At 30.8% G+C, this 26420-nt stretch overlaps 1 protein-coding gene across 1 annotated transcript; it reads right to left on the minus strand.

Annotated features, from left to right (window-relative positions):
• Nucleotides 1-3831: 3831 nt before the first annotated feature.
• On the minus strand, nucleotides 3832-24819 carry LOC143080129 (uncharacterized). Its single transcript, XM_076255828.1, has 8 exons — nucleotides 24603-24819; nucleotides 22889-23041; nucleotides 19225-19368; nucleotides 16501-16524; nucleotides 12826-12931; nucleotides 6850-6941; nucleotides 6271-6385; nucleotides 3832-4027 (listed from the first exon to the last, which is right to left on the minus strand). The coding sequence occupies exons 1-8, from the start codon at nucleotides 24709-24711 to the stop codon at nucleotides 3910-3912; spliced, it is 861 nt and encodes a 286-aa protein (XP_076111943.1). The 5' UTR covers nucleotides 24712-24819; the 3' UTR covers nucleotides 3832-3909.
• Nucleotides 24820-26420: the final 1601 nt, after the last annotated feature.

A 26420-nucleotide genomic window follows, 5' to 3' on the forward strand; every position in this document is an offset into this window, starting at 1 on the left:
GCGAATGATCCTAGAAATAAATACGTTTAATCTGAGCTGATATATGACGTTAAATAGGTGGTTCATTAAAATGGGTACTCTTTCACACAGTAAGTTCTAGATCGTCCTAAAATATTTCATTGAAAAATAAATAATTTACTTACACTGGCGATTATTTTAGGACTGTATTGAAAAATCATTGAATTAGGCATCTCGAATGTAGCTCTAGATCTGTGTAGTTACTGGCTTGACAAAATGTGAAAACAATGTTGGCGGGATTTAAAATGTTTGTAAGTGCTAAACCCTCACCAAAATTGTAGCCATTTTACACAAAAGAATTCAGTCACAGGAATAGACTTTGATTTCCACATAAGATGCTTCTTAGGGACAAAGAAAACCTCACTTCATAAGTAATGATATATTTGATGAATGATGTAACTTATTTTTTTTTGCACAATCTAAGACATAAAGAGACTGTAAGGAAAGTCGTCGTCCTTTTTATGATACATTCTGACTTTACACCGACATACTGATCTTCTCCCTCAGTTATTTAAGTGGGTTGTTGCTAGCAAGAAATGCGGAATGGTTTAGTTGGAAACTTCACTGGCGCATTATGATTTAGTGAACCCTCACTGAGGATTTTTCACAAATTATCAAAATCTTTCCTATCGGTGATACGCACAATCTGTCTTCTCTTTCTCAAGACACCCAGAATGTTACTGATGCATCAGCAATTATTACGACAGGTGCTAGGAGTTGAACAGTAACTCCCCTCGCGAACCATCTTGATTTCATTACGATTTTATGTTGGTATCGAAGTATTCAAAAATATAAAATTAAGAATGGAAATGAGGAATGTGTCATAAAGACAACAACTCGACCATAGTACAGACAACAGCAAAAGGTCACCAGTAGGTCACCAATAGGTCACCAATAGGTCACCAATAGGTCTTCAATGCAGCGAGAAATTTCCGCACCCGGAGGCGTTCGTCCGTTGGCCCCTAAAAGAATATATTTACGTTATGACTTGTTTGAAGTGTATTGTGAGTATGGTGATTTTCTGATTTTCAATCTGCATAGTTTGTTTCTTATTTATTGTTTTAACAAGTACTTTTTACGAACTTTTATACATTTACTTCGTCCTTTTTAGATCGAATCCGTGGATGCATTGCGTCATGTTATATGCATATTTCTCTATTGATAAATAGTACATGCATAACATTGAAGTCGTCATCACCTTGTTTTATAGATTCAACGTCTACAAATTATTAGTCTTCTGTACTGTTCAGTGTTATAAAAAATATTATTTTTCCAGAGATGTTGCTTATTGTAACAGTCATCATGTTCTACAAATCATTAATTTTCTCAAAGTTCATATCTACATGAATCCCTTTCTCTTTTGGTTTTGTATGTGTTCGTTTTCCATCTTCTGTATTCTGTTTTTTTTTATTTGTAATCTAATTTCATGACACTACACTATCTGGAAATTCCGGTACTGATGTAACGAAATATAAGAAAAAATGGCCCATAAAACCAGATATATATTTCATTGTTTAATTTGATTATTGGTTTCCACATTGTCGATGGCTGATGCTCTCAACATAAATATAACTTATCTAAGTCCATAACATGTGTTACAAATGTAGAATAATTATATATTGTTTACGGAAACCAAAGTCAACAGATAACCTAATGATAGGCCAATGGGAACATTTTCCACTGAATTTTATTGTCTTTGAACTATTCAAAAGTTTTATTATGTTCTTTACATTTAAGTTCACAGTTATGAATTATCCGTTTCACAGATGATAGTATATATGTTCCTATTGTCGTAGCTACAATCCTGTTTCCTTTTCACGAATATGACTGACTAAACTAGACTTATTACCGGGTCATTACACTTATAACACGTGCATCACGAAGGGTGCCACATAAGGATCAGGATATGCTGACACTTCCGGATCCTGAGATTATTCCGAGTTTTTGGTTGGGTTCGTATTTTCTGTTGTGTTTTGTGTCTTTTTTCTAGACATGGGGTTGTCAGTCTATTTTTAATTTGTGAGTTTGAATGTCCATCTGGTATCTTATGCTCATCTTTTTTATGGTGGAAATAATTTCAAATTTGTTCTTACCAGTTGTCATTCATACGGACACGGTACCACTTATTGTCAAATGCACGTTTATTTTGATCTTCATCGTAACATTCTCTCCAATCAACACTAGTTCTTTATTGCTGAAGGCCGTACAGTGACCTATAGTTTCTGTGTCCGTTTGTCTCCTGTGGAGAGTTGTAATACTAACATTCATACCCATCTTCTTTTAATTATAGACATGGCAAAAATATTAACAGAAATGTATAATTTTAAGAATTATTATTTATTCTAATAGGTCAACTAATGGTTCCTAATTTTTTCTTTATGCTTAATATGTCTATTTATCTGAAAGTGAGAGACCACAAGTGCGTTCTTTTCACTTTTACTTTATACAAACTATTTAATTATCTAGGCTAATAATTTGGCAAAAATATAGTTGTGATAAGGACTAATAATAAAATGGAAAAAATAATATTTAAAATCAGAGTTAATGTAAAATACAGACAACTGAATTTAGTTTTGCCTCTGAAATCCAGCTTTCAAGTTAATATGCATAACTAGAAATATTAAAAACAATTATCAAATATTTAAATACACGGTAACATATACTGAAACATAGCTTAAACGTTTTTAAAATTGGGTAAAGTCCTTGAAATTTTGTTACATTTATCCTAAAAGAGCGGCAAAAGATACCGAAGGACATTCAAACTCATCAATCGAAGTTACCACGCTATGACTAAAAGTGGGAAAAAAGAACAAAAGACAAGCAATAGTACATACAACAAATCATAGAAAACTAGACTGAGCAACACGAACTCTATCTGAAGGTAAGCAGATCCTACTCCGCATGTGCCACCTCGAACTTTGTAGGTCACATTCGGGGAAAAGGAGACGGGATTGCTGTTACGGTATGTGAAACATATCCGCCATCATCTATGAAACTTATATTCCATGATGGCCAACCACCTCATGATGGTGTCAGTAAAATTAACGAAGTAAATATTATAAAGCTGCAGACAAAATTCCAAAGCCGTCCGTTTCCTAGAATTCAAAACTTTTAAAATGTATTTATTTCTGACGGATGGACAGGCGGATGGACAGACGGATAGACGGAGTCGAGCAGTATTTAGACCTGTCACTTAATGAAGCACGTTTAACAATGAAACCATATAAAAAATAATATGAAGATTTACATGAAAACAATGCAATTTCATAAAGGATGGACGGAGTCGAGCGGTAACTAAAACTCTTACTAGATAAAGCATGTAAAAAATTAAAACATATAACAAATTATATGAAGATTTACATAAAAACAATGCAGTCTTACAGCCACACACGGACTGTAAGTTGCTAGGTGTAAACATTTAATTTACTTTATGTTCACTGTTTCCTCCCAAATACTTTATAAATGTTGATAACTTGGTACTCTAGAAAGCGTTTTCGTCTACATAAGACTCAGCAATGACCCTATAATCAGATAAAATGGATCACCACTCTCTTATTACAAAGGTTCAACAGCATTGAAGAAAAAAACTGCTATGGCTATTCATTCCTGGTGATAGGAAACTGTTTCAGTGTACATAATACTTCTACATTTTGTAAACAGATTTTTTTTATGAACATATCGATGATATTTAAAGTCAATATAAGCGTGCTGAATGCTAGAAAGGTGATAACCTCAGAGAAGATCCCTGTTGCAACGATGAACTAATAAAATGGTCCAATTATATAAAACACTTCTTAAATACATTAAACAAAATAACAAATATAATAGACTTTAATTTTTTTTGATAAACAATATTCTATAATTGACAGTTGCTTATGTCAAGCGAAACATCTAATTGTCTGGGTAACCAGTTATAACATAAGGTGGTGGACATTCTGGTTGACGACAGCATTTACCCGGTGGTGCTGGGTTCCAGTGACAAACGACAGGAAGATCCAATTTAGGACATCTGAAATGGAATAAAAGTTGTTACTATATCGGTAAATAGTTTGTGTTCTATTCATATATTTGAACAGAATACATTTGTTTTAAATATCAAGTTTTCTAATTGAAATATTGTCAATTCTAATAAAATCGTTTTGCTGAGTTAAAGTGACATATAAAAGCTAAGTTTCTCTCTACAATTTCCAAAAGGTGATTAACCCTGAAGTTTCAGCATTCCATAGGGAAACAGTCTTTGTCTACTTTTTCTTTTTTATAGACAATGTTGAACACATATATCCGAACTTGAGATCAAAGATACAACAAAGACATTTAAGTCGTCTGTGTCATATTGCCATACATCTAAAAAATGACAATGAGGGTCAGTTCACGAGAAAGAGAAAATCGACGCCAAATTATTCGAGCCTCACTATTGCAAACTTTCTGTGCAGAAAAAATCTAGTAGTGCCTGTATATGAAGTATATTAATCATATTGGATACGTTATTTCAGAGCTCGCATTTTCTACCATGATTTCCTAGTTAGAAGATTGGTCATAATGTAAAGTGAAGCTAAGCTCTCAATAATTTCAATTCCAATTGATATTATCCCTTCGCTAATTTAAACTGATGATAATAAAAGGGCTTTAGACCAACACAAATTACACATTACTGTCAATCCTGTTTTAAGCGACCATTTACGGGAGGGCAAAAAAGAGGTCTCTAAAACAGGTGGTCTTTTAATACAGCTTCAATTTATATGAAATGCATTACAGAGGGATCCAAAAAACAATGGTCTTATAAAACAGGTTTTTGCTAAATACAGGTGGTCTCTTAAGCAGGCTTGACTGTTTTATTTTTTTTAAGCATATTGGTTATTCACACTACTTTTCCTTAAGGTTATAATCGGCTCTGTAGTCATTTTTTCCGTACTAGCATAATCATTGACAAACTTTCTTAAATCAAGAAATTATTAAGAAACTAAATCTCTAATATAACTCGCACAGTCTATGTTGATCTTACAATCTTGAGGTTTTTATGTCATATAGCTCTTCACTAGCTCTTTATATATAGTTTAACTTTCAAATATTTGGCTTAAAGCATTCCTGGTTAAAAAAAATCAAGAATAGCACAGAAAAATGAAGAAAGAAAACAAGTGCTCTGGGTACTGTCTTTTGATCATAACAAGTTTCTGTTCAAGTTCCCTATATTTCTATCAAGGTCCAACAAAGTTGATTAATAACTTTAGTCTGTATCGTTATGTTTACTGCTAAAAAGAATATCTAAGCTAACCCATTTACAAGTGGAAATATTGTTGCAGCGTTGATAAAAAGTAATTCAATAAAAAGCATTACATTTACAAGGCACATCCAAGGCCATAAGAATTAAGAAAGGACAATGTCCGCTAATATGCATAAGCTATCCCTTCTTGAAGAGATAGAAAGATAAAATATCAAGCAATGTATAAATTACAGACAACGAAGGCCAGGACAGCATTGGTTTATAAATAAGAGCTAATGCATAAACATAAAACATAAAAATCTTTTTTTTTAAGCAAGGATCGATTGAACTACTGATGTGTGGTATAGGAACTTATTTCCTTTTAAAATAAGTAATAAATACAACCAAACTGCCTTTAAAACCAAGGAACAGTGTTGTCCCTTCATTTTTTGAATAACTGCTGTAGTAATCTCAATTGAATTCAAAGAAATTATGATACTGTTATAATTACATTATGGATATAAAAATTTACAGAAATATTTTGCTAAGATCGGTATATATACTGCACATAATGTAGTTACATTCTCATTTCAATGAACATATTTGTAGCACAGACTCCTTTGTTATTAAGGATTATTGTTGTACATTGCAAAAGTAATCAGACAGGAGTTTAAAATGTTTATATATCTTTTCAATGACTATAGTTATCTGTTTCAAATAACTCAAAAAGAAGTAGGGGCCATTAATATATAATGCATGCCAAACAAAATGGTTATCTTTAATTTTTTTAATAATGTAAACGAAATTCTAAAATTGTTTCTTTATAGATATAGGTGGGTGTCAAGTTTTAAAATGCCTTCTCTGGGTACCATTATGGAACAGTCCTTATTTTGACATCTATAAAAAAAAAAGTCCTGTTCCTTTGTCACTGTTTTAAATATGATTCGCAGTGGTTATAATCATAAGATCCCAATTCGAAATATAAGCCCAAAGTACGGGCCACATGGGGGTCTATTCGAATTTACTTATATTTCTTGGAAAATACTACTAACTTTTCTTTACATTGGTATAGACCATTCATGGCATCAGTACAGACACAGATAAACGTACAACCATCAGACCAGGTTTCATTCTGCTTATATTCCTTTCCACCATAATGACATGCCGCTGAAAATAAGAATGTTTAAACTGCAATGTAATATATTATTTTTACCAATATCATATTGAACCAGTACAATATACATGATATATACCTTATGCTTATATACCTTATAAAGTACAGACAACAATTTTAGACAATTTTTCACTTGAATGATGTCATTGATAGATATATGAATATATGAACAAAAAATATGAATCAGCCAGCAAATATTCTGAAATTTAATTTATTAAATTGATATTTAGCTGCTACAATTATTGGGCATATATAGTTATAGCTAACTTCTCAAATTCTTCCTAGCGTGTTGCTTGGGACTTATAATCTAAAACGTTTCAAGGTTTGTAGTTCTCTGCGTGCTCTACAGGTTTCTCTACCGATAAAAACTAGTCACCATGATTTAGCAAAGAGTGTGGGAAAGTTGGGTTAAACACTTACAGTCAATCAATTGACACATCGTTAAATGAAAACTCACGTTCACCAACTCCAAACAGATCTGGATGACAGCATCCTTCATTAGATTTCACTAATTGCCAGTTTGGTGGAGTATTGGCAAATGGTGGACATCTAGAATCAAAATTTAATTTTGTAATTTCATATTTGAAATTTATTCTTATTTCAATTCTTATTTTGTAAGTGGTTTCAAAATAACAAATATATATAAGACTGTTTTGTTCTTATCATAAGACACTATGTGTCAAATTAAAAATAAGTGAAAATGTAATCAATATAATAAGTGCAACTGATGTTTTGATAAAAAATGTGAATGGCTGATAGATATCTTTACAAACATGAACATATGAAGATGCACGAATATCTCAAACTTGACTAACTATTTACAAGGTTCACAATAAATGTTAAAGACAAATATTTCTTCCCAAATTTAAATGAAATAAATTGGTGAATGAGTCACAAAATCAAATACATTTACGTCTTCAAACGTAAAATCTGCCTTCTGTCAAATGATTGGGAAACTGTGGTCCCTTACTTTGATATGTTTTATGAATATTGCAGTTCTACCTAAACTCTAAATAGCTTTTCGTGAACTTTTGACTCCGAGCGGTTTGAATATACTTTAAGAAAAGAATATGATGGCAAGTATTTCACGAAATCAAAGTACAAAATCAATACAATTTATTCACATAGATATTTACAAATATTAAATAAATAAATCAGTACAGCTGACGAAATACAAAATAAAACAAATAACCTGTGTGTCAGTGAATTTTGCCAAACCCGGTATTTAATATTAATTACATATAAAAAACGGTAACAACAATTTAGCTAAGGACAAATCCCGGACTCTAAATAACTTTCAACGTTAAATCCTAGATTCCGGTATTTCCAAGTCGCGAATTTCATAGCTTAATGGCTTAAAAATATTTAAGAATATAGGCAATAATTATCTACTTAAATATTAACCTTATATTAATTCTTTAACCAATATTTAAACCAATTTTCTAAAAAAGTGAGGAACTCAAAGTTTTACGTCCAAGCTCTGGGCAATCTAAAGTTTGCTTACTGTTTTGATTTTCTTGCGTTGAATGACAACGTATGACAAGTTAATCACGCCCCATTTCCCGCTATGCAAATCATTTCGCGGAATAAATAGCCGTGAAGACAAAGTGAAATAATAATAACCTTATTTACGTTTCATCATAAGATATTACCTTATTATACAATTCAGAAATAATCATATACAACCTCATAATGAACACATACATCTTAATAATTAAAAGTCAAGAGATGAATCTTTCCAAAGAACGATAACTCAAACGCAAGAGTTCAAGATGTAGATTGGCGGAATTTTAGTAACGAACATGAAACTATCAACTTAGTTATAAACATCCCTTTTAAAGTATGTTTTAAAAAATACACATAAGTTCCACTTTATTTCGTTTATCATGTCAGTTAAAGAGAACCCGATCAAATTAGTTTAATTATTACTATTATAGTGCGGTGACTGAAGGCAGATTTTTAAAATTTAATCTCGCCACCGAACACACATCTATATAAGATATCATTGGAGAGAGGAAACTTTGTAATACAACAATATGCCTGTCGTCAGGACTTGATATGGTCACATTTTTTTTTAAATTGAGGTCAAATGTCATATGTAAATATCTGTGAAAATTTTGGAAGGTTTCAATTTTGACATTTTTTTTTCTATTTTTAAACTCTTCCTAAACACAAACGATACTGTTTTGGCTTTAGTAATGTTTGTTATTATACATTAACCTTAATCATTAAGATTTTGTTATCCAAAAAGTTCCTAAAACTACGTTTTATAAACAAAACTTTAAAAATCAAGTTTTTAACCTATAAAATGTTTAGAGCACCTTAACCTTATAAAAAAATTCAATTTTAGGTAAAAATCAAGTGTCATGCAGTACAATACCTTAAAATTATTTTTTAAACTATCATATTGGGTGAGGTATCATAGCAAAGCAATAGAACACTACAGTCAAATATGACCTCAAATTGAATTTGCAGATACTTCAGGGTTTTTTTTTCAACTACTCGTTGCTTTTGTTTTTTTTCTCACATTTATTACTGCTTCCATAGTATTATCTGTTGATGTGTATTTTACTCTGGGTGATATCTATTACACTATAGATTTTGTACATATACCCCCCTTTTTGTCCTTGCAACGTACCACAAACTTCAAAAGTATTCCATACAAAAAAAGAAGATGTGATACGATTGCAAATGAGACTCTCCAAATGAGACCAACTGAGACATAAATTAACAATTATAGGTGCCGTGCGGACTTCAACAATGAGTAAAATTCATACTGCAAAGTCTTCAATTCCCGAAATGAAAAATATAAAACGAACGAAAAATCTAACGGCCAGATTAATGTACAGACAAGGTATTATTGGAAGTTCAGAGACATTTGTTCCTAAAACAATACCAGCTTCAAATCATCCCTATCAATTCATTCAAGATTTAACGGAGATCTAAAAGGGGATTTAGGAAGGTGTGATGATATCCATATGCTTGTCTGCAAAGATGCTGGGGAAACATTATACGAGACGTACACACTATCTTGAATTCGTTCAATTTCATGGTCGGCAACACTTATTAGATAGCGTCGCACTTTACTTCAAGAAGCACACAATCCATTGGCATTCAATGTTTCAACAAGGTGTTTTGAACAATTAAACTCATTGTACATTTGTAAAGCCAATCCTAAATGAAAAGGAGTAAAAATAAATTTGGCCACATAAACGATTGACTCAACAATTGCCAGGCATTTACGCAATTTTTCTGGTGCCATTATCTGAGAATAAACTTTGCTGTCTGCAGTATCATCGAGTAACCATAACATGAATTGCAATAAATACGAAGGCATTGACTGAATTAAAGAAGGAAGAGACAATTCATCCGAAGTTAGGTATTCTTCTGTGGAATTTTGTATATTTCGATATCTTTTCTAAATATGCTTGCAGCGGAATGAAATGTCTGTCCGTTATTTGTGTTTAATACAGTTGACATTGATATTTTGAGGTCAGTTTTCAATTGACTAGCAGTTGATATGGCATCTGAAATAGTTATGTTGCTACTAAATATTATGTTAGATTTTCCTTGAACTTGTTGAAGTTGTTTGACAACCGAGTTTCTATAGAAATCAATTAGTTTAGACTGCATTTTACAAGTAGAACATTTTAGATTAGAATCAGTAGGAAGAAAAGATCTACATTTATCAAGTAACAGTGTCATGAGGAATTTTTCACCATTGAATCGTTGTCAATAACCCAAATAAAATTAGTAAAAGCAGTATCGTGATCTGAGATTTCTACTTCCACGGGTTTGAAGTTGTTTGTTATTTTCATTTTTAGCAAATATTTTGTAATGCAACCAGAATGACATAGTGCTTGAAGTTTAAAAGATGGACGAGAAACTATTCCAACTTTAACTTTATCTGACACGGATAAAACTTCTTACTATAATACGTTCATCTGATTCAAACTTGCGTAGTTTTTGATCTTTCTAAAAAATTTTGTTGCAACAAAATATACAAGCGCTCCAGTTGAGCGACTGCATTCTAGAACACGTACAAACACCCGAAACTGAGGGACAACATTCCGATAATTGTATATCGTCATTAAAAATCAGATTAGAAGCTTTCTTGCTCTAAAAGAGGGAACAATTATGTTTACTTGTGTAACTTTTGTAGCATGAACGATGATAAACAGCCTGTACGGAGTTCTTCAAATTCACAGCTATCGCATGAAAACCCTTGATGTTCACCTCATCCATCTTTTATTCAATGCAGATACAAAAGTCGACTTCCCTATACTGGTAAATTGTCTCAAAATTTCAGTCGAGTTTTTTTTTGCCATATTAAGCACTGCATATAATGTAACGACGTTTGTCTTTTCTTTGGACTCAAGGGAGCAAGTTTAAACGGACTTGACAGGTCACGGAATATTTACTGAAACTATCCGTCAATTATTTTGAATTTTACAATCAGACTTTTCTTAATAGTATATTTGATGTTTTATAACAAAAACATAGAATAAAAACATATACAAACAAAGTATGTGTCATATATTAGTGCACTTCAATTGAAAATATTTGTATATAATAGCGAAAAAGGTAGTAATTTCATATATCAAATTATTGACTAATACACAAAATGTAACGAAAGGCAAGTGATTAAGTTCCGTGTTGAAATTGATTTTTTTTATTCCATTCTTTTTCCATTGATTTCTTACGTTTGTTTTCATATTTAGGTTCCGAAATTTTTATAAGTTATTAGTTTTATGAAATACTATATGCTTAAATTATTATGGAATAATTTCTATTACTACTATAAAGAAGAAACTAAAGTTTGTATCTGATTTTTCAATTAAAATTACCTCAATTTTAAACTGTCCAAACTTAGCGAATTTTATAAATAAGAAGAAAATAAAATACTAAATAGAGTATTTTGACATATGAAAATAGCTTCAGAAAAAAATATTTCAATTTAATGTAAGCAAACATACACAATTTTTCATTTTGAAAAATGGAGTTGAAACTCTCCAATATACTACTAATCATTAAAACGACTTTTTAGAAAAATGTGACCACACGAAATTCTGACGACAGGGCAAAAAATAAAGAAGACATATTAGTCTTTAAGATAAGACCATTTTAGCCGTGTGTTATTTGGGGAGATTAAACTCGCGATCTAGACGACTTTTTACACTGCTGTCACCCCACTATTATCTGAATTCCCAATAATTTTAAGGCTCGCGTTAATTGTACAACATAGCTAATCAAGTTTTCATGTAAAACAAGTACTTCACTAATGGAAAGCTGAATACTAAAATTTATGATAAAAGGGATGATTTTTCATTTCCTATCGTTAATTATCTGTTTTTAGATGGTGACGTTCCCTTGTCACCATCTTACGGTGTTTATATATCTCAACTTGTACGATTCGCTCGTGTATGTAACAATGTTTTAGATTTTAACGGGAGAAATTTATGTATTACTGAAAAATTATTACACCAGGGTTTTCGATATCACAAACTAGTCAAAACATTTACTAAATTTTATCATCGGTATAAAGACATCATTCGTAAGTATAGCTCAACATGCAGACTTCTAATACGTTCAGGTATTTCACATCCAATTTTTTATGGAAATATTCTTTATAAAGCACAAAGGTGTCAGTATTCACCTCAGAAACTTACGAAACCTTTGAATAGACTTATTAAGAAGGGATATAATTACGATACTGTTGTCAAGTCATTAAAGATTGCATATTTTCGCGTTAATATTGAGTCACTGATAAGGTCTTTGCATCGGATTTAAACACATTTATTCTAAAAACAGTTGTTGGCATGCCACAGGTTATGTTCTTCTCATATATGTTATGATGGTATGATACTAAACCCCTAACGGGAAGGATTGTGCCTGATGTTCATATGATGAAATCATAATCTTTCAGTCAGTTTAATTGAAGTCTGGAGCTGGCATGTCAGTTAACTGCTAGTAGTCTGTTGTTATTTATGTATTATTGTCATTTTGTTTATTTTCTTTGGTTACATCTTCTGACATCAGACTCGGACTTCTCTTGAATTGAATTTTAATGTGCGTATTGCTATGCGTTTAATTTTCTACATTGGTTAGAGGTATAGGGGGAGGGTTGAGATCTCACAAACATGTTTAACCCCGCCGCATTTTTGCGCCTGTCCCAAAGTCAGGAGCCTCTGGCCTTTGTTAGTCTTGTATTATTTTAATTTTAGTTTCTTGTGTACAATTTGGAAATTAGTATGGCGTTCATTATCACTGGACTAGTATATATTTGTGTAGGGGCCAGCCGAAGGACGCCTCCGGGTGCGGAAATTTCTCGCAACATTGAAGACCTGTTGGTGACCCTCTGCTGTTGTTTTTTATTTGGTCGGGTTGTTGTCTCTTTGACACATTCCCCATTTCCATTCTCAATTTTACTTACTCATCCACACAATCGTAGAGACCGTTGACACAAGTACAGTCTTTACAGCCATCTTTCCACTTAGCATTATGTTGGTAATGAACTCCTTTATATGAACAACCTTTAGCTGTAACACATTCGAAAGATATAGTTGTCAAAAGTTCTTCAAACTTTTTTAATTTTCAAGAATGCCATTTTTGACAAACCATTGATTTCTCCCGAGTAATTGCCAAACAATCAAGTTCAAGTAGAAAGTACAGCATCTAGCTTTTGGTAAAGGAGTAATAGGATTCTTAAGAAATTATATAATGTTCGATACTCTTGTTTTTGACTTTTTGTCAGATATTTGGAATCTTTACTGTATACATACGAAAATTCTTCATAAAGGAGTAGGTCCGGTAAGGGCGCATTTTGGCCTCAAATTTCAGGATCATCTGATGAAAGATTTAGTGCACTTTTTAAACACCTAAGTTGCTACTTTAGTCGATTCAATTAGTTTTTGTAAAAGATTTAAACTGATAAAGTCATTTCAGACGCTCATTTCCAAGCTTAAATATGAAAATTCTATCAAATATGCCATACTATGTCACTTTTCAGATATATTTTGTCATAAACGAAAGTGGCCGCATCCGTGTTCACCCTCAACTTTTATATCTATTATGCATTATCATCAAATACAACTCACATTTAAATATTAAGAATGAACACGAATGCGGCCACTTCCAATTAAGACGAAAACCGTCTAGAATTTAACTTAAATACTAAAATTGTGAAGATTTCAGTAAATTAACATGACGAAATGATGCTAGTACCCCATATATGTGCATTTTATTGTCAAAAACATCCCATATTTATGTAGCAAAAGTATTATACTTTCCAATAGATAGCTTAAAGTTTACATTATAACAATTTTTTAAAAAGCTGATATATGTTGGGGCCAAAATGTGGTCTTATTGAACCTACTCCTTTAGCTGAAAAACATCAAATCTCTAAAAAAAACAAAACTATATGTCATTGACACATAAATTTCTTTTTTACTGATATAAATTATTATTATATGATCACCAACTTCTTTGTTTTGTCTAACAATCAATTTGTTACCTTATTAGAAGTGAACATCCTCAAAATTTAACGTTTTTCGTCCTGCAACGCGATGACATTACGATAATTTCGACGTTTTGTAGGTTATTTTTACAAAGAACACATCTGTAAATGATGTATACTGTAAAAACGAAGTCTGTGACCCTTTCTTTATTTTGCATTATTAAAACTCAAATTTTTGTGTCAACAACATATAGTTTTTTTAAGAAAAATATATGGAGTAGTTTTTAATAGATTTGATGATTTTAGGACAAACTTAAGAAGTTTTTTCGCCGATTTAGTGTGCCTTTTTCAAATTTTCTCCCATTTTGAAAGAATTCAATCAGTTATATTTCAAATGATGCATGAGATAAATACATTATTTGTCGATTTTCAATTGTAGTTGAACGAGCCTAAGTTTAATGCAAAATTTTATTGAAATCTGTGACCTTAAGTAAAGATTTCATTATGTATTTTTTATATAAAGGACATATGCTTTTTATGTAATTGTTATCTATGTATGCTATATATGTTAAGAGATGGATTCATTATGTAGTTGTTTTCTAAAAGACACATCATTTAAATGTAAAGTTAATAATTTATCATGCTATAATCGACACATGATCTATATGGTAAGTAAAGGATTCATTTTGTAATTGTTATCTAATCGACACATGATATATATGTTAAGTGAAGGATTCATTATATAGTTGTTATATAAACGACACATGATATATATGTTAAGTGAAGAATTTATCATGTAATTGTTATATAATCGACACTTGATATATATGTAAAGTGAAGGATTCATTTACAATTGTTATCCAATTGACAAATGATATATATGTTAAGTAAAGGATTCGTTATGTTATTTTTATCCAATCGACACATGATTTATATGTTAAGTAAAAAAATCTTTATGTAATTGTTTTCCAATCGACACATGATTTAAATGTTAAATAAAGGATTCGTTATGTTATTGTTATCCAATCGACACATGATATATATGTTAAGTAAAGAATTCTTTATGTTATTTTTATCCAATCGACACATGATATATATGTTAAGTGAAGGATTCGTTATGTAATTCTTATCAAAAAGACACCTGAATTTTAAACGACACATGATATATATGTTAAGTAAAGGATTCGTTATGTTATTGTTATCCAATCGACACATGATATATATGTTAAGCAAAGGATTTGTTATGTTATTGTTTTCCAATCGACACATGATTTATATGTTAAGCAAAGGATTCGTTATGTAATTGTTATCTAAAAGACACATGATATATATTTTAAGTAAAGGATTCGTTATGTTATTGTTATCCAATCGACACATGATTTATATGTTAAGCAAAGGATTTGTTATGTTATTGTTTTCCAATCGACACATGATTTATATGTTAAGCAAAGGATTCGTTATGTAATTGTTATCTAAAAGACACATGATATATATTTTAAGTAAAGGATTCGTTATGTTATTGTTATCCAATCGACACATGATTTATATGTTAAGTAAAGGATTCGTTATGTTATTGTTTTCCCATCGACACATGATTTATATGTTAAGTAAAGGATTTGTTATGTTATTGTTATCCAATCGACACATGATTTATATGTTAAGTAAAGGATTCGTTATGTTATTGTTATTCAATCGACACATGATTTATATGTTAAGTAAAGGATTCGTTATGTTATTGTTATCCAATCGACACATGATTTATATGTTAAGTAAAGGATTCGTTATGTAATTGTTATCTAAAAGACACATGATATATATGTTCAGTGAAGGATTCGTTATGTAATTGTTATGTAAAAGACACATGATATATATGTTAAGTAAAGGATTCGTTATGTTATTGTTATCCAATCGACACATGATTTATATGTTAAGCAAAGGATTCGTTATGTTATTGTTTCCAATCGACACATGATTTATATGTTAAGTAAAGGATTCGTTATCTTATTGTTATCCAATCGACACATGATTTATATGTTAAGTAAAGGATTCGTTATGTTATTGTTTTCCAATCGACACATGATTTATGTGTTAAGCAAAGGATTTGTTATGTTATTGTTTCCAATCGACACATGATTTATATGTTAAGCAAAGGATTCGTTATGTAATTGTTATCTAAAAGACACATGATATATATGTTCAGTGAAGGATTCGTTATGTAATTGTTATGTAAAAGACACATGATATATATGTTAAGTAAAGGATTCGTTATGTTATTGTTTTCCAATCGACACATGATTTATATGTTGAGAGAATGATCCATTATGTTTTTGTTATCTAATAGACACATGATTAAAATGTTAAGTAAGTAATTCATCATGTTATTTTATCTAATAGACACATGATATATATGTTAAGTAAAGGATTCATCATGTTATTTTATCTAATAGACACATAATATATATGTTAAGTGAAGGTTTCATAATGTAATTGTTATATAAGAGAGAAATGATTGATATGGTATGTAAAGGATTCATCATTTAACTCCAAATGAAAGTGTACAGGTTTTTTTAAATCTTAATGTTAATGAAAGTTGATGACGTATAGGCAAAGTGTAAAATTTGTTGTTAAAATTACTATTGAAAGTTAACTTACGTGTTGGTGTTGTTCTTAAATGTCCTGTAATAATAAACACAGAGAGATAATTTAATATTGTCTAAACTGTATATTAAAGGTAAATCAATCTCTTTGATTATCAATATATATTTTGAATACTAAAAGGCAATTGTCATGTTTCGTAATTCACTGCTTTGTAAACAAAATGTCAACTTGAAAATATCCCAAATAAAAATAAAGAAGCTTTTACTGATATAGGACACATAATTATATACCTACTATGATTAAGAGAATTACCTGGTAAAAATCATGGGGGAGCAATTTGCCACCTTACACAAAATCTTTCCGAGATCTTCTTGTGTTTATGTTGCTCAATTTGTAGTCTCTATGAAAATGATTTTTGAACTTTTTTGTTTTGTTGTTCTTATGATTTGTCTTAACTTAATACAATTGTGATTTCAATTATTGTTTTTTGAATATCGACATGGGAAACATATCTGATACAGTCCTTGGATGGTGTAAACTTCCCACTAACACCATACAACATTACACCATACACCATACACCATTACACCATACACCTTGTACCATTACACCATACACGTTACACCTTTGCACCATACACCTTACACATTACACCATACACCATTCCCCATTCTATCTACACGTTCCGAAATTCCCCACAATGCAATTAAATTTCAAATATTAAAAATATTATTATTGTTTATGTTTACAATTCGAAATAATAAATTAAAAAAAACTTCGTTTTTAACCAATGAAATGTCTTACACCATCATTCACACCATTCTCAATCGCACGTTACACAATCACACCATTCTCAATCGCACGTTACACAATCACACCATTCCTCATACACCATTACACCATTCCCTTTACACCATACACCATATCCCAATACACCTTACACCATTGCACCATATGCCATACACCATTACACCATATACGTTTTTTTGGGAAGTTTACACCAACCAAGGGTTGTAGTGATTTATATTGAAATCTAAGCACACCTGACTTATTTTTTTTACTGAATTTGTACTTTTTTTTTTATAAAAGCTAAGTTCCTACTCATATTGCGAATGAATAAGAATTGCATGTAACTGATACTCATTTATCTATTTTCATTGAAATCTTTATCAAAAGGATAAAAAAAATGTTTAATCTCTCCTTCTTCTTTTTTCGCCTGTCCCAAATCAGGAACCGCTAGCCTTTGTAAGCCTTTCGGAGTTAAGTGTAGCGACCATTTCTATAGACTTTTGCAAATTATTGTTGAGAGACCAGTTCATCCTGGCATCCGTGTACGGGAGTTTTTTCGCTGCATTAAAGAAAGATAATGAGAATGTTTATTGCCTTAATCGAGGGTTTTGTTATATTTAAAACATTCACCGTTTCCATTCTCAATTATATTATTTAGATTTTATACTTTTTGGCATCTGTTAATCATGTAAATACAAACTATATATTGAATCATAAGATTTTGTATGATTGCCAAGAGAAAAAAGTCCATTTAAGTTCAAATGAAATGATTGTAAGCAAATATAGTCAAACATACGACCTTAAACAATTTAAAAAAAAAATACCGTTAACATGGTATTATCGGCTATATTTTATTTTTATGATTTTCGATATGTGAAACATTTAAATTCAGTTAATAACATTAATGGTTTAATTTATAACAAAACATTTTACAAACACAAATCTGGTAGACAATTTTCTTTGAAATCCAAGCACAATAATTTGATTCTTAAATTTTGCATACTTTTAAGTAATACAAACAATCATCAGCTAATAAGCACCCTCAAAATTTATCACAAAAAATAAAATCTTGACGAAACGAATCTTTTTTGAATAACATATTATAACCTAAATCAAAATTTTTGTTCGAAGTTGCGAACATTCTTTGGTATGACCAATGTGCATCAAATTATTGAAATTGCATAAGGCAGTGGTTTTCTTTGATGGAAGTGCTGACAGACATGTTTCTACAATTTATATTTTATTAGATAACACTAAGTCAAGTTTTTACGGTTAAATTCCATCCCTAATCTACCATAAAATCATCACATACAGAATTAATTTGGACAAGCACACCAAAAGCTAAATTTATAGTTGCTAAAATTCATAGACAAAATAATGTTTTTCAAAGTTTTCATCTTTTTCACAAACAAAACCAATAGTTTAAAACAATATTTAAAAACTTGACTGTCCAAATTAAAAAAACAAAACAAGGAAAAGGGATCTTCCTTCATATATATGTCCAATATATAGTTACATTCTCGTCCACTTTTCATTGAACGTAACCTCTCGAATTAGATTTATCACCGGGTTTGTACTAACATGAGCAGCATGGCGGGTGCCACATGTGAAACATTAACTACTTATCCTTCTAGAGCATCTTAGATCACTCCAGGCTTTGATCGGGTTCGTGTTTTTCAGTTTTTGGGTTTCTTTGTTGTGGTTTGTGTACTGTAGATTGTCTTTTTCTTTTTTATTCATTACGTTGTCATTGTATTTTTTACTTATGGGTTAGTATACTAGTATCCCTTTGTTATCTTTCTACTCTCTTTTATTAAGTATTAAGACTGTTCATAACAGTCATAGAAATCAGTTGATGCATTTTTCAGTACATGTATTTGTAGGACACATAGACATGCTGACTGCCAGAAAGACAAGCATATTGATTACAGAACTATTAAAGGGTAACACCGATTAGTGAGAAGGGCCCTAAGTATAAAAAAATGCTACCTGTACACAGGTAACATGTCTTTTGACAATTGTCTCTTGCCCAATCTTTGTATGCATTTGAACAGACAATCTCTTTCTGGGAGCTACATATTTGTGGTAATTTGTCATGACATCCTTTTCCAGCTGTTGTAAATAATGTATAACCTGCAAATTAATAGAACGTTTTTAACAGTTAGTTTCTAAGTTATGAAAATACATTATTATACTTTTGACATGAGATGTTATGTATATGTTAAAGGAATACTATTAATATTCAAGCACAAAAATCAATTTCTGAAAATTGTCTCTTGTCCATTTTTTGTATGCAGCATGTGTACAGATAACCTTTTTCTAGGAACTACATATTTTGGTCTTTTATCATGACATTTTTTTTTGAAAGGTTGTTAATAATATATAACCTATAAATTAATAAGAATGTTTTTGTAGTTCATTTCAAATTGATGAAAACAAATAAAACTTCTTTCGACATGATCATGATGATATGTTATATACACATTAAAGGAAAAATATTAATTTACAAGCGCAAAAATTAAGTTCTGACATTGTTGTGGTTAATTCAATACCAAACAATTCGTCGTTGCATATGTTATCTGCTCAGCATATCCCCTTCGTAACGTAATGTATTGGCACACAGGAAAAGGGTGTTTGACAGAAACAACACCCACATTAAAACTCATCAGTGTGTGCCTGCTAACTTAATATTAAAGACCTCTGTTCCGTATGCAGGAATAAAATATTCAGGGTATCAGTTAAAATGATAAGTTGTATGACAGATCAAACAGTGCTCACAAAATATAAAACCATCATTGTTGTATGTACAAATGGATCAACTGACAGAAAGAATAAACAAGGTGATTCGAATAATTCATCTACTGCTTAAGAAGGTTTTTTTTTAAATAGATGAAAAAGGCCTGTATATTTATAGCTTTTGCAATGAAATTATTTAAGAAATTTTATGAACGTTAATATTTCATATATTTAACACAATGCTCAATAAATAAAGATAAACTACTTACTATTTTCTAAAACAAGAAGTGCATGTTAAAATTGAATAATGAAATAATTGAAAGAAAACAGCCTTTGATATCCTACAATCATTTAGCTCACTGTCATAAAATATTTAGCTAGAGGGTCTCATGAGCCTTAATCGCTTACCAGACGTTTTTTATTTAGTATTTTCTCTAAAGTTTTTGTCTTGCTGTAAAACTTTTCATGTATAATAAATAAGTGTGGGCACAAACCATTGTGGATAGTATCCAGTAATCTGAGAGTAAAACCTCAAAAATGAATAAAAAAAAAATAATGATAATTCCAGATTCATTCATTTGTAGATCTTACTTTACTGAACATTTGTACTGTTTATACTGTCTCCCTATTGATATCAATATTCAAAATAAATAACCATAAACAGCAAAACCTTTTTTTTATTTTTTTTTATCAAAACTGCATTTTACCCCTATGTTCTATTTAAGCCACAGGGGCTATGTTTCTTGGCGTACAAGAAATGTTTACAGTTTATTTTAATCAAAGATAATAACCTAAACAGCAAATTGTCCTTAACTCTATCAATTAAGAAGGCAATAACCTAAAAATAAGTTATCGAGTTTGACTGAATATTTCCGGGCAGATAGAACTTGCCCTAATAAACACTTCAACATTTGTAGATTTGCTCAAATACCTTGGTTTTAGAGATATTTGCCACTTTTTACTCCTACGTTCTATTTTTAGTCATAGCGGCCTTCTTTTTATGAAACATGATATAAAAGACAAACTTTATACTAGATACCCTAAGGATCATTCAGTGTACGTAGTCAGCACTTCTGTGTTGACATGAGTTACATAATTATAAATTAACTGTTAACAAAATTTTTAATTTTTGAAATACTAAGGCTTTTCTACCTGAGAAATATATTACCTTAGCTGTATTTGGCCAAAATTTTAGGAACTTTTGGTTCTCTATGCTCTTCAACTTCGTACATTTGGCCTTTGTAACATTTTTTGATTCGAGCGTCACTGATGAGTCTTTGTAGACAAAACGTGCGTCTGGCGTATATACAAAATTTCAATCCTGGTATCTATGATGAGTTTATTTAGCTGGCATTGCGTTAGAAGTTTTAGAAGAGAAGATTTTTTTAGGTAATCAATCATGATGACCAAATTGTGTAAAATTGCTTTTAAAGGACAACAACATCTTTGGAGATTTACAATTTTGGACAGTTGATCTTACTTTGCTGAACATTTTTACTGTTTACAGTTCATTTTTATCTATGATGATATTCAAGATAATAGGCAAAAACTGCAAAATTTCATTAAAATTATCAATTTAGGGGCAATAACCCAAAAATCGGATGTCTTATTCAGGGACTGTAGTTCTTGTCCTAATGAACACTTAAACCTGTGTTCGAATTGCTCTTACTGGTAATGCTTTAGTCTTAGAGATATAAGCCAAAAACTGCATTTTACCCCTATGTTCTTTTTTCCATTGCGGTCATGTTCTTTGACGAAACATACAATAAAGCTCACACGTTATACTTAAGACCATAACGACGTTCAGCTTAAGTTTGGTTGCAACTATAAAACAAATTTCAACCAAACTTAAGCTGAACGTCGTTATAGTCTTGATATATCAGTTTGTTTTTGGGATATAATGTTTTTCTTGTATTTCTCGAGAAATCGTGGTAACAGAGTAGAAGATCTTTGAAATGGTTAACACTTGTTGGACTACTACGGTCGCCAAGCGATGGGAAAACTTCACATTTCCTTGAAGGAAAAGTGAACTAAAAGAATCAAAAGGCAATCCTTAAAAGAGTTCTATTAAGAAAAATAATTCCAATATTATAACAGAGAAATTGCTACAATACACCAATGTTTCGCTTACTTTTGAGGGGAGACAAACGTGAAAAACACTATAAGTTACAAGACCCTTCATATATTTTCCCAAAAAACTCTGTGTTTGGACAATGTATCACTTTAAAACCAACTGAATTTTTGGTAATGGATCCAAGAATATACATCAAAACATAAAAAACAAATGGATATTCAAATAATCGTGTAGATATCATTTAAAGATGTTTAATAACGACTAAACTAAAATCCTTTAAGATGATCTAAATAAATAAGATTTTTGATTGTCGAAAGGATTTTGACAAATGAACATATTTTTTTTAATTTCATTTCCATTCGTCTTTGAGTTCAAATATCAATCCCACCCAACCCATCCCTTTTGTTATTCCCTTACTTTTTTACTTACATAATGCCCAGCTTTTAGAAAAATTATCAAGAGCCCAAGAATAAAATAATCCTGATCATGCTTCGTCTCCAAAGGCACTACAGTTCTTGACTTTGTCAACACACAAGGGTTCTGTGAAAGAATTGTGTGTTAACGTAGGAACAGAGCTGTAAGCTTCACATTATCAAAATGTTTTAATCAGAGTCTAAGGGTTAACAATGGTGTAGATATCAATTAACGATGTTGGAACAAAGCATTAACTAAAAACCTCTAAGATTCTCTAATAAGATATGTTCATGTCAAAGACCATCAAAGGAATATCTACAAATTGACATGGTTTTTTTTTAATTTCAATTATATTCGGGTTTTTTTTACATACAATATCAACCACCACCCAAACCCACCCTTTTGTTGTTCCATAACGTTTTTACTTACACAATCCACAGTGTCTTAGACAATTGTCAAGAGCCCATGCATGAAATATTCCTAAACATGCATCGTTTCCATAGTCCCCACAGTTATTTAATTTGTCAAAACACGACGGTTCTGTGATATTATTTGTTGTTGACGTTGGAACAGAACTGTAATCTGTAACATAAAAAAATCAAGCTTCACATTATATAAATGCTATAATCAGAGTCTAAGGGTGAAAATTGTGGGTGGTTATAGTCATAAATATTGTAATGGAACATTAAACTGAACATTCATTTTTAAATGAGGAGATGTTATATGATTGACAATGAGACAACTATCTACAAGAGTTAAAATAAAGTGGAGGTCAGTAATTAGAAGCGACCGTACGAGCTTCGTTAGAGCAAAAACTGTAGTGAGATATGAAACAAACCCAGCATGAAAGTTATTAACCGATCTAAACCAGAAAACTTCTAATTTACCACAAAATAATTTATGAAGTACAATATGACAGACATAAACCAACGACAAGTACTGCAATACAGGCTCTTGAATTATACTGATATATAAAGACAAACCAAAGAACCACACGACTGTTGTAAAAATATCTACTAGAAACAACAAAAGAATTAAAATCAAATTTAAATGTATTAAATGGTACATATTCAAAACTTTAAGAATATATGAAAAAGAGTTCACGCAATCGTAGGACTTATAACAGAACTTCAGTAAATTTTTAAATGAGTATTTTTATTTTTTTTGGTTATATACAGTATATATGTAGTTTTAACTTATCACTAAGTAGTAAAGTCAGCATATCTTTGTTAGTGAATGGTATATATAAATAGCATCAGAAGGGCTAAGCACATTTATTGCCAATTTTAAAAAGTAGGATACATAATTTCTTAGTGAAGGTTTAAGTATGGAAAGAAAGGACGATTTTATATTGTAACCTTAGTATAAATAGAGACTGTTTGGTCACAATACTCACCACTAACATTGAAGAAAGGTATGCAATAATCATAACTTATAACATCACTGCATTAGACGAATGTCATTTTGATGTTTCAAATATGTATCCTCTACTTTTTAAACAGGGTATTGTTTGTAGAGAAATGATCCTTGACATATCAAGGATTTCGTTTTTAAATATATTCTTGGCTATCTGAAGTGTCAACTTTGTGCAAGTATTTTACTATTTCCTTAAAAGTGTACACTCACAATTATAGTTAGTCAGACTAAAATACTGAATAGTGTTTGTTGACTGCATGCGTTTTTGAACAGGTATAGAGAAGTTATAAAAACTATTCATCTGGCCACGGAATGTATAAAAAAGTACAAAACACACTATAATGAATGAAAAATAAAGAAAATGATAAAAATATTATTGCGTTAAATAACATCTGTTTCAATACCAGCGACATATCTTTATTTTCAAAATTTGTTCAAATAAAAGCGATTTTTAAGCAATACTTAATTTGAACATGTTATATCTTGTATGTTTCCATTGTACAATGTATAGCAAGTACAATATTTTTGTACATGTAACAAAATGTACAAAATCGCAACTTGTACACGACAGATAAAAAAAATAAGTTTTACATGACAATTTAGGGTTACCGTTGAAAATGATTTTTTCATGAAGTGTTAATATATTATACTGTGAAATATATATGATAATATATAATCTATTTTTAGCAAACAAAAAACATTTGAACTTATTTTCACAAATAATTGCCTTGTGGATTTGACTTCGGAGCAACTGTTGTAAGAACTGCTGCATTCAAAAGTGTCACCGTCTGGAAGAGAGCGACGATGCAAATTATTAAAGCCTTAGTGATGTTCATCCTTTGCTTTACAAAACTAAAATACTGGTAGGCCTGAGTATGCCTTTTATACTCTTGCCCACGTAAATGATCCCTTTGACAAAGTTCTAAATTTCGGAGTTGAAGTGTAGACAATATGAACAGGAAGGTCAGAAATTTAAATGAACACCTGTACGGTTCTATAGAATTATGGAAAATTGTATACAATCATGTGATTGGCCATCCCACTAAATCTGATGAACCCGGAAACGTAGGACAGAAGATTAGTTACCATGTCTAACGTAACGGAATAATTCTGACTTTGGCAATAAGAAAACAATTACATAAATTATGTTATAAGTAAATACAATTTGTTATACTGTAAGTCCTTTAATTCGTGGGTATCAATTTTCGTGGTTTGAGCAATACTTACATGTTCATGGGTTTTTAAATTCGTGGATTTTAGTTTTCTAAAAAAAATAATATACAAATTAAAGCCTTTAGAAACGAAGGTTGCAAATAGTCTGGATTGAAGGAAATTGCAAAGTAAACATTGACCCGTGTAAATCGTAGTGATAATACTAAGTAATCCATGATAAAGTGATCAACAGGTTAAGGATCATCAAAGGTGTTACATGTAGTTAGGTCATAAACATGTCACCTAATGAAAACAGTTACATAAACAAATGCTATAAACGTATCTTGAATTGTCAAATAATTCTTATCAAAATCAAGCCCAGCATGAAATCATTAAAGATCAAAAATATTTTTATGGGAATTAAAAGATCAAAAGTTGTACAGTTTAGGTTATTTAAGATTGAATTGGGTATAATCCTGCATGCAGATGTATTTTTGTGACTGCTCTTAAAGTATTCTCAGATTTGGCGTTATTCAATATGTTCTCTAAATCATATCAGTAGTCAAACTTACATGGGGACCTTTCAATGTCTTGATTTGGACAATGGTTCTTTTATTTCGTTGGAAACTTAAATTCGTGGATAAAGTCATCCACGAAAACCACGAAAATTGGTATCCCACGAATAAAAGTACTTTAATACTTTAGAATGTAAGATATATATATAAAACATAAAAGCTCAGTAGGGAAAAAAAATTCTTATGTTACAGTAAATAGGTGAATTTAGGAATTAGATGTAATTACTAAAATTTAGGAATTACATGTAATCCCCGATGTACTTAGTAAATACAAGTAATTCCTGAAACGGCCCAGTTATTACCAGTAATTACTAATTTTAAAATGAATTTTTACACCTATTTACTAACTGTTAAAACAATGTTGTAATATGGTAAGCTGATCAAAAGTTATGGTAATTCTAGCTATAGAAGATCAGTGAGTACTCTTAAAAAGTGATCAGCCTAAAATGTAACTTTTTTGTTATAAGAGCATTAGCTACGAGATATAAAATAAATTAAATATGATTTTTTTGTTTGTTAAATCATTAATGAAAATTATATAGTGAAATTATAATTCACTTTTAGATGTCCATCTGGTTCTATTTTACTAAAATAAGCAGAGAAACATGGTTGATGATTTTTTTGCACTTGCAAGTGAATAATTGAACCTCATTGAATACGTATTCATGTGACCTTCAATTCAACACCTAGCTGGAGATAGGTTACCGATGTATTCAGATTTAAAATTGTAAGGGTTTCGCAGAACCCAGTATCTCGCCTACTTTAGCTGTTAGTTACAAGCTCAACAAAAATGGGGGGAAATATCAAATCTTTTGACT

This window comes from Mytilus galloprovincialis, chromosome 6 (genome assembly GCF_965363235.1).
Source record: "Mytilus galloprovincialis chromosome 6, xbMytGall1.hap1.1, whole genome shotgun sequence".
NCBI classification, from domain to species: domain Eukaryota; kingdom Metazoa; phylum Mollusca; class Bivalvia; order Mytilida; family Mytilidae; genus Mytilus; species Mytilus galloprovincialis.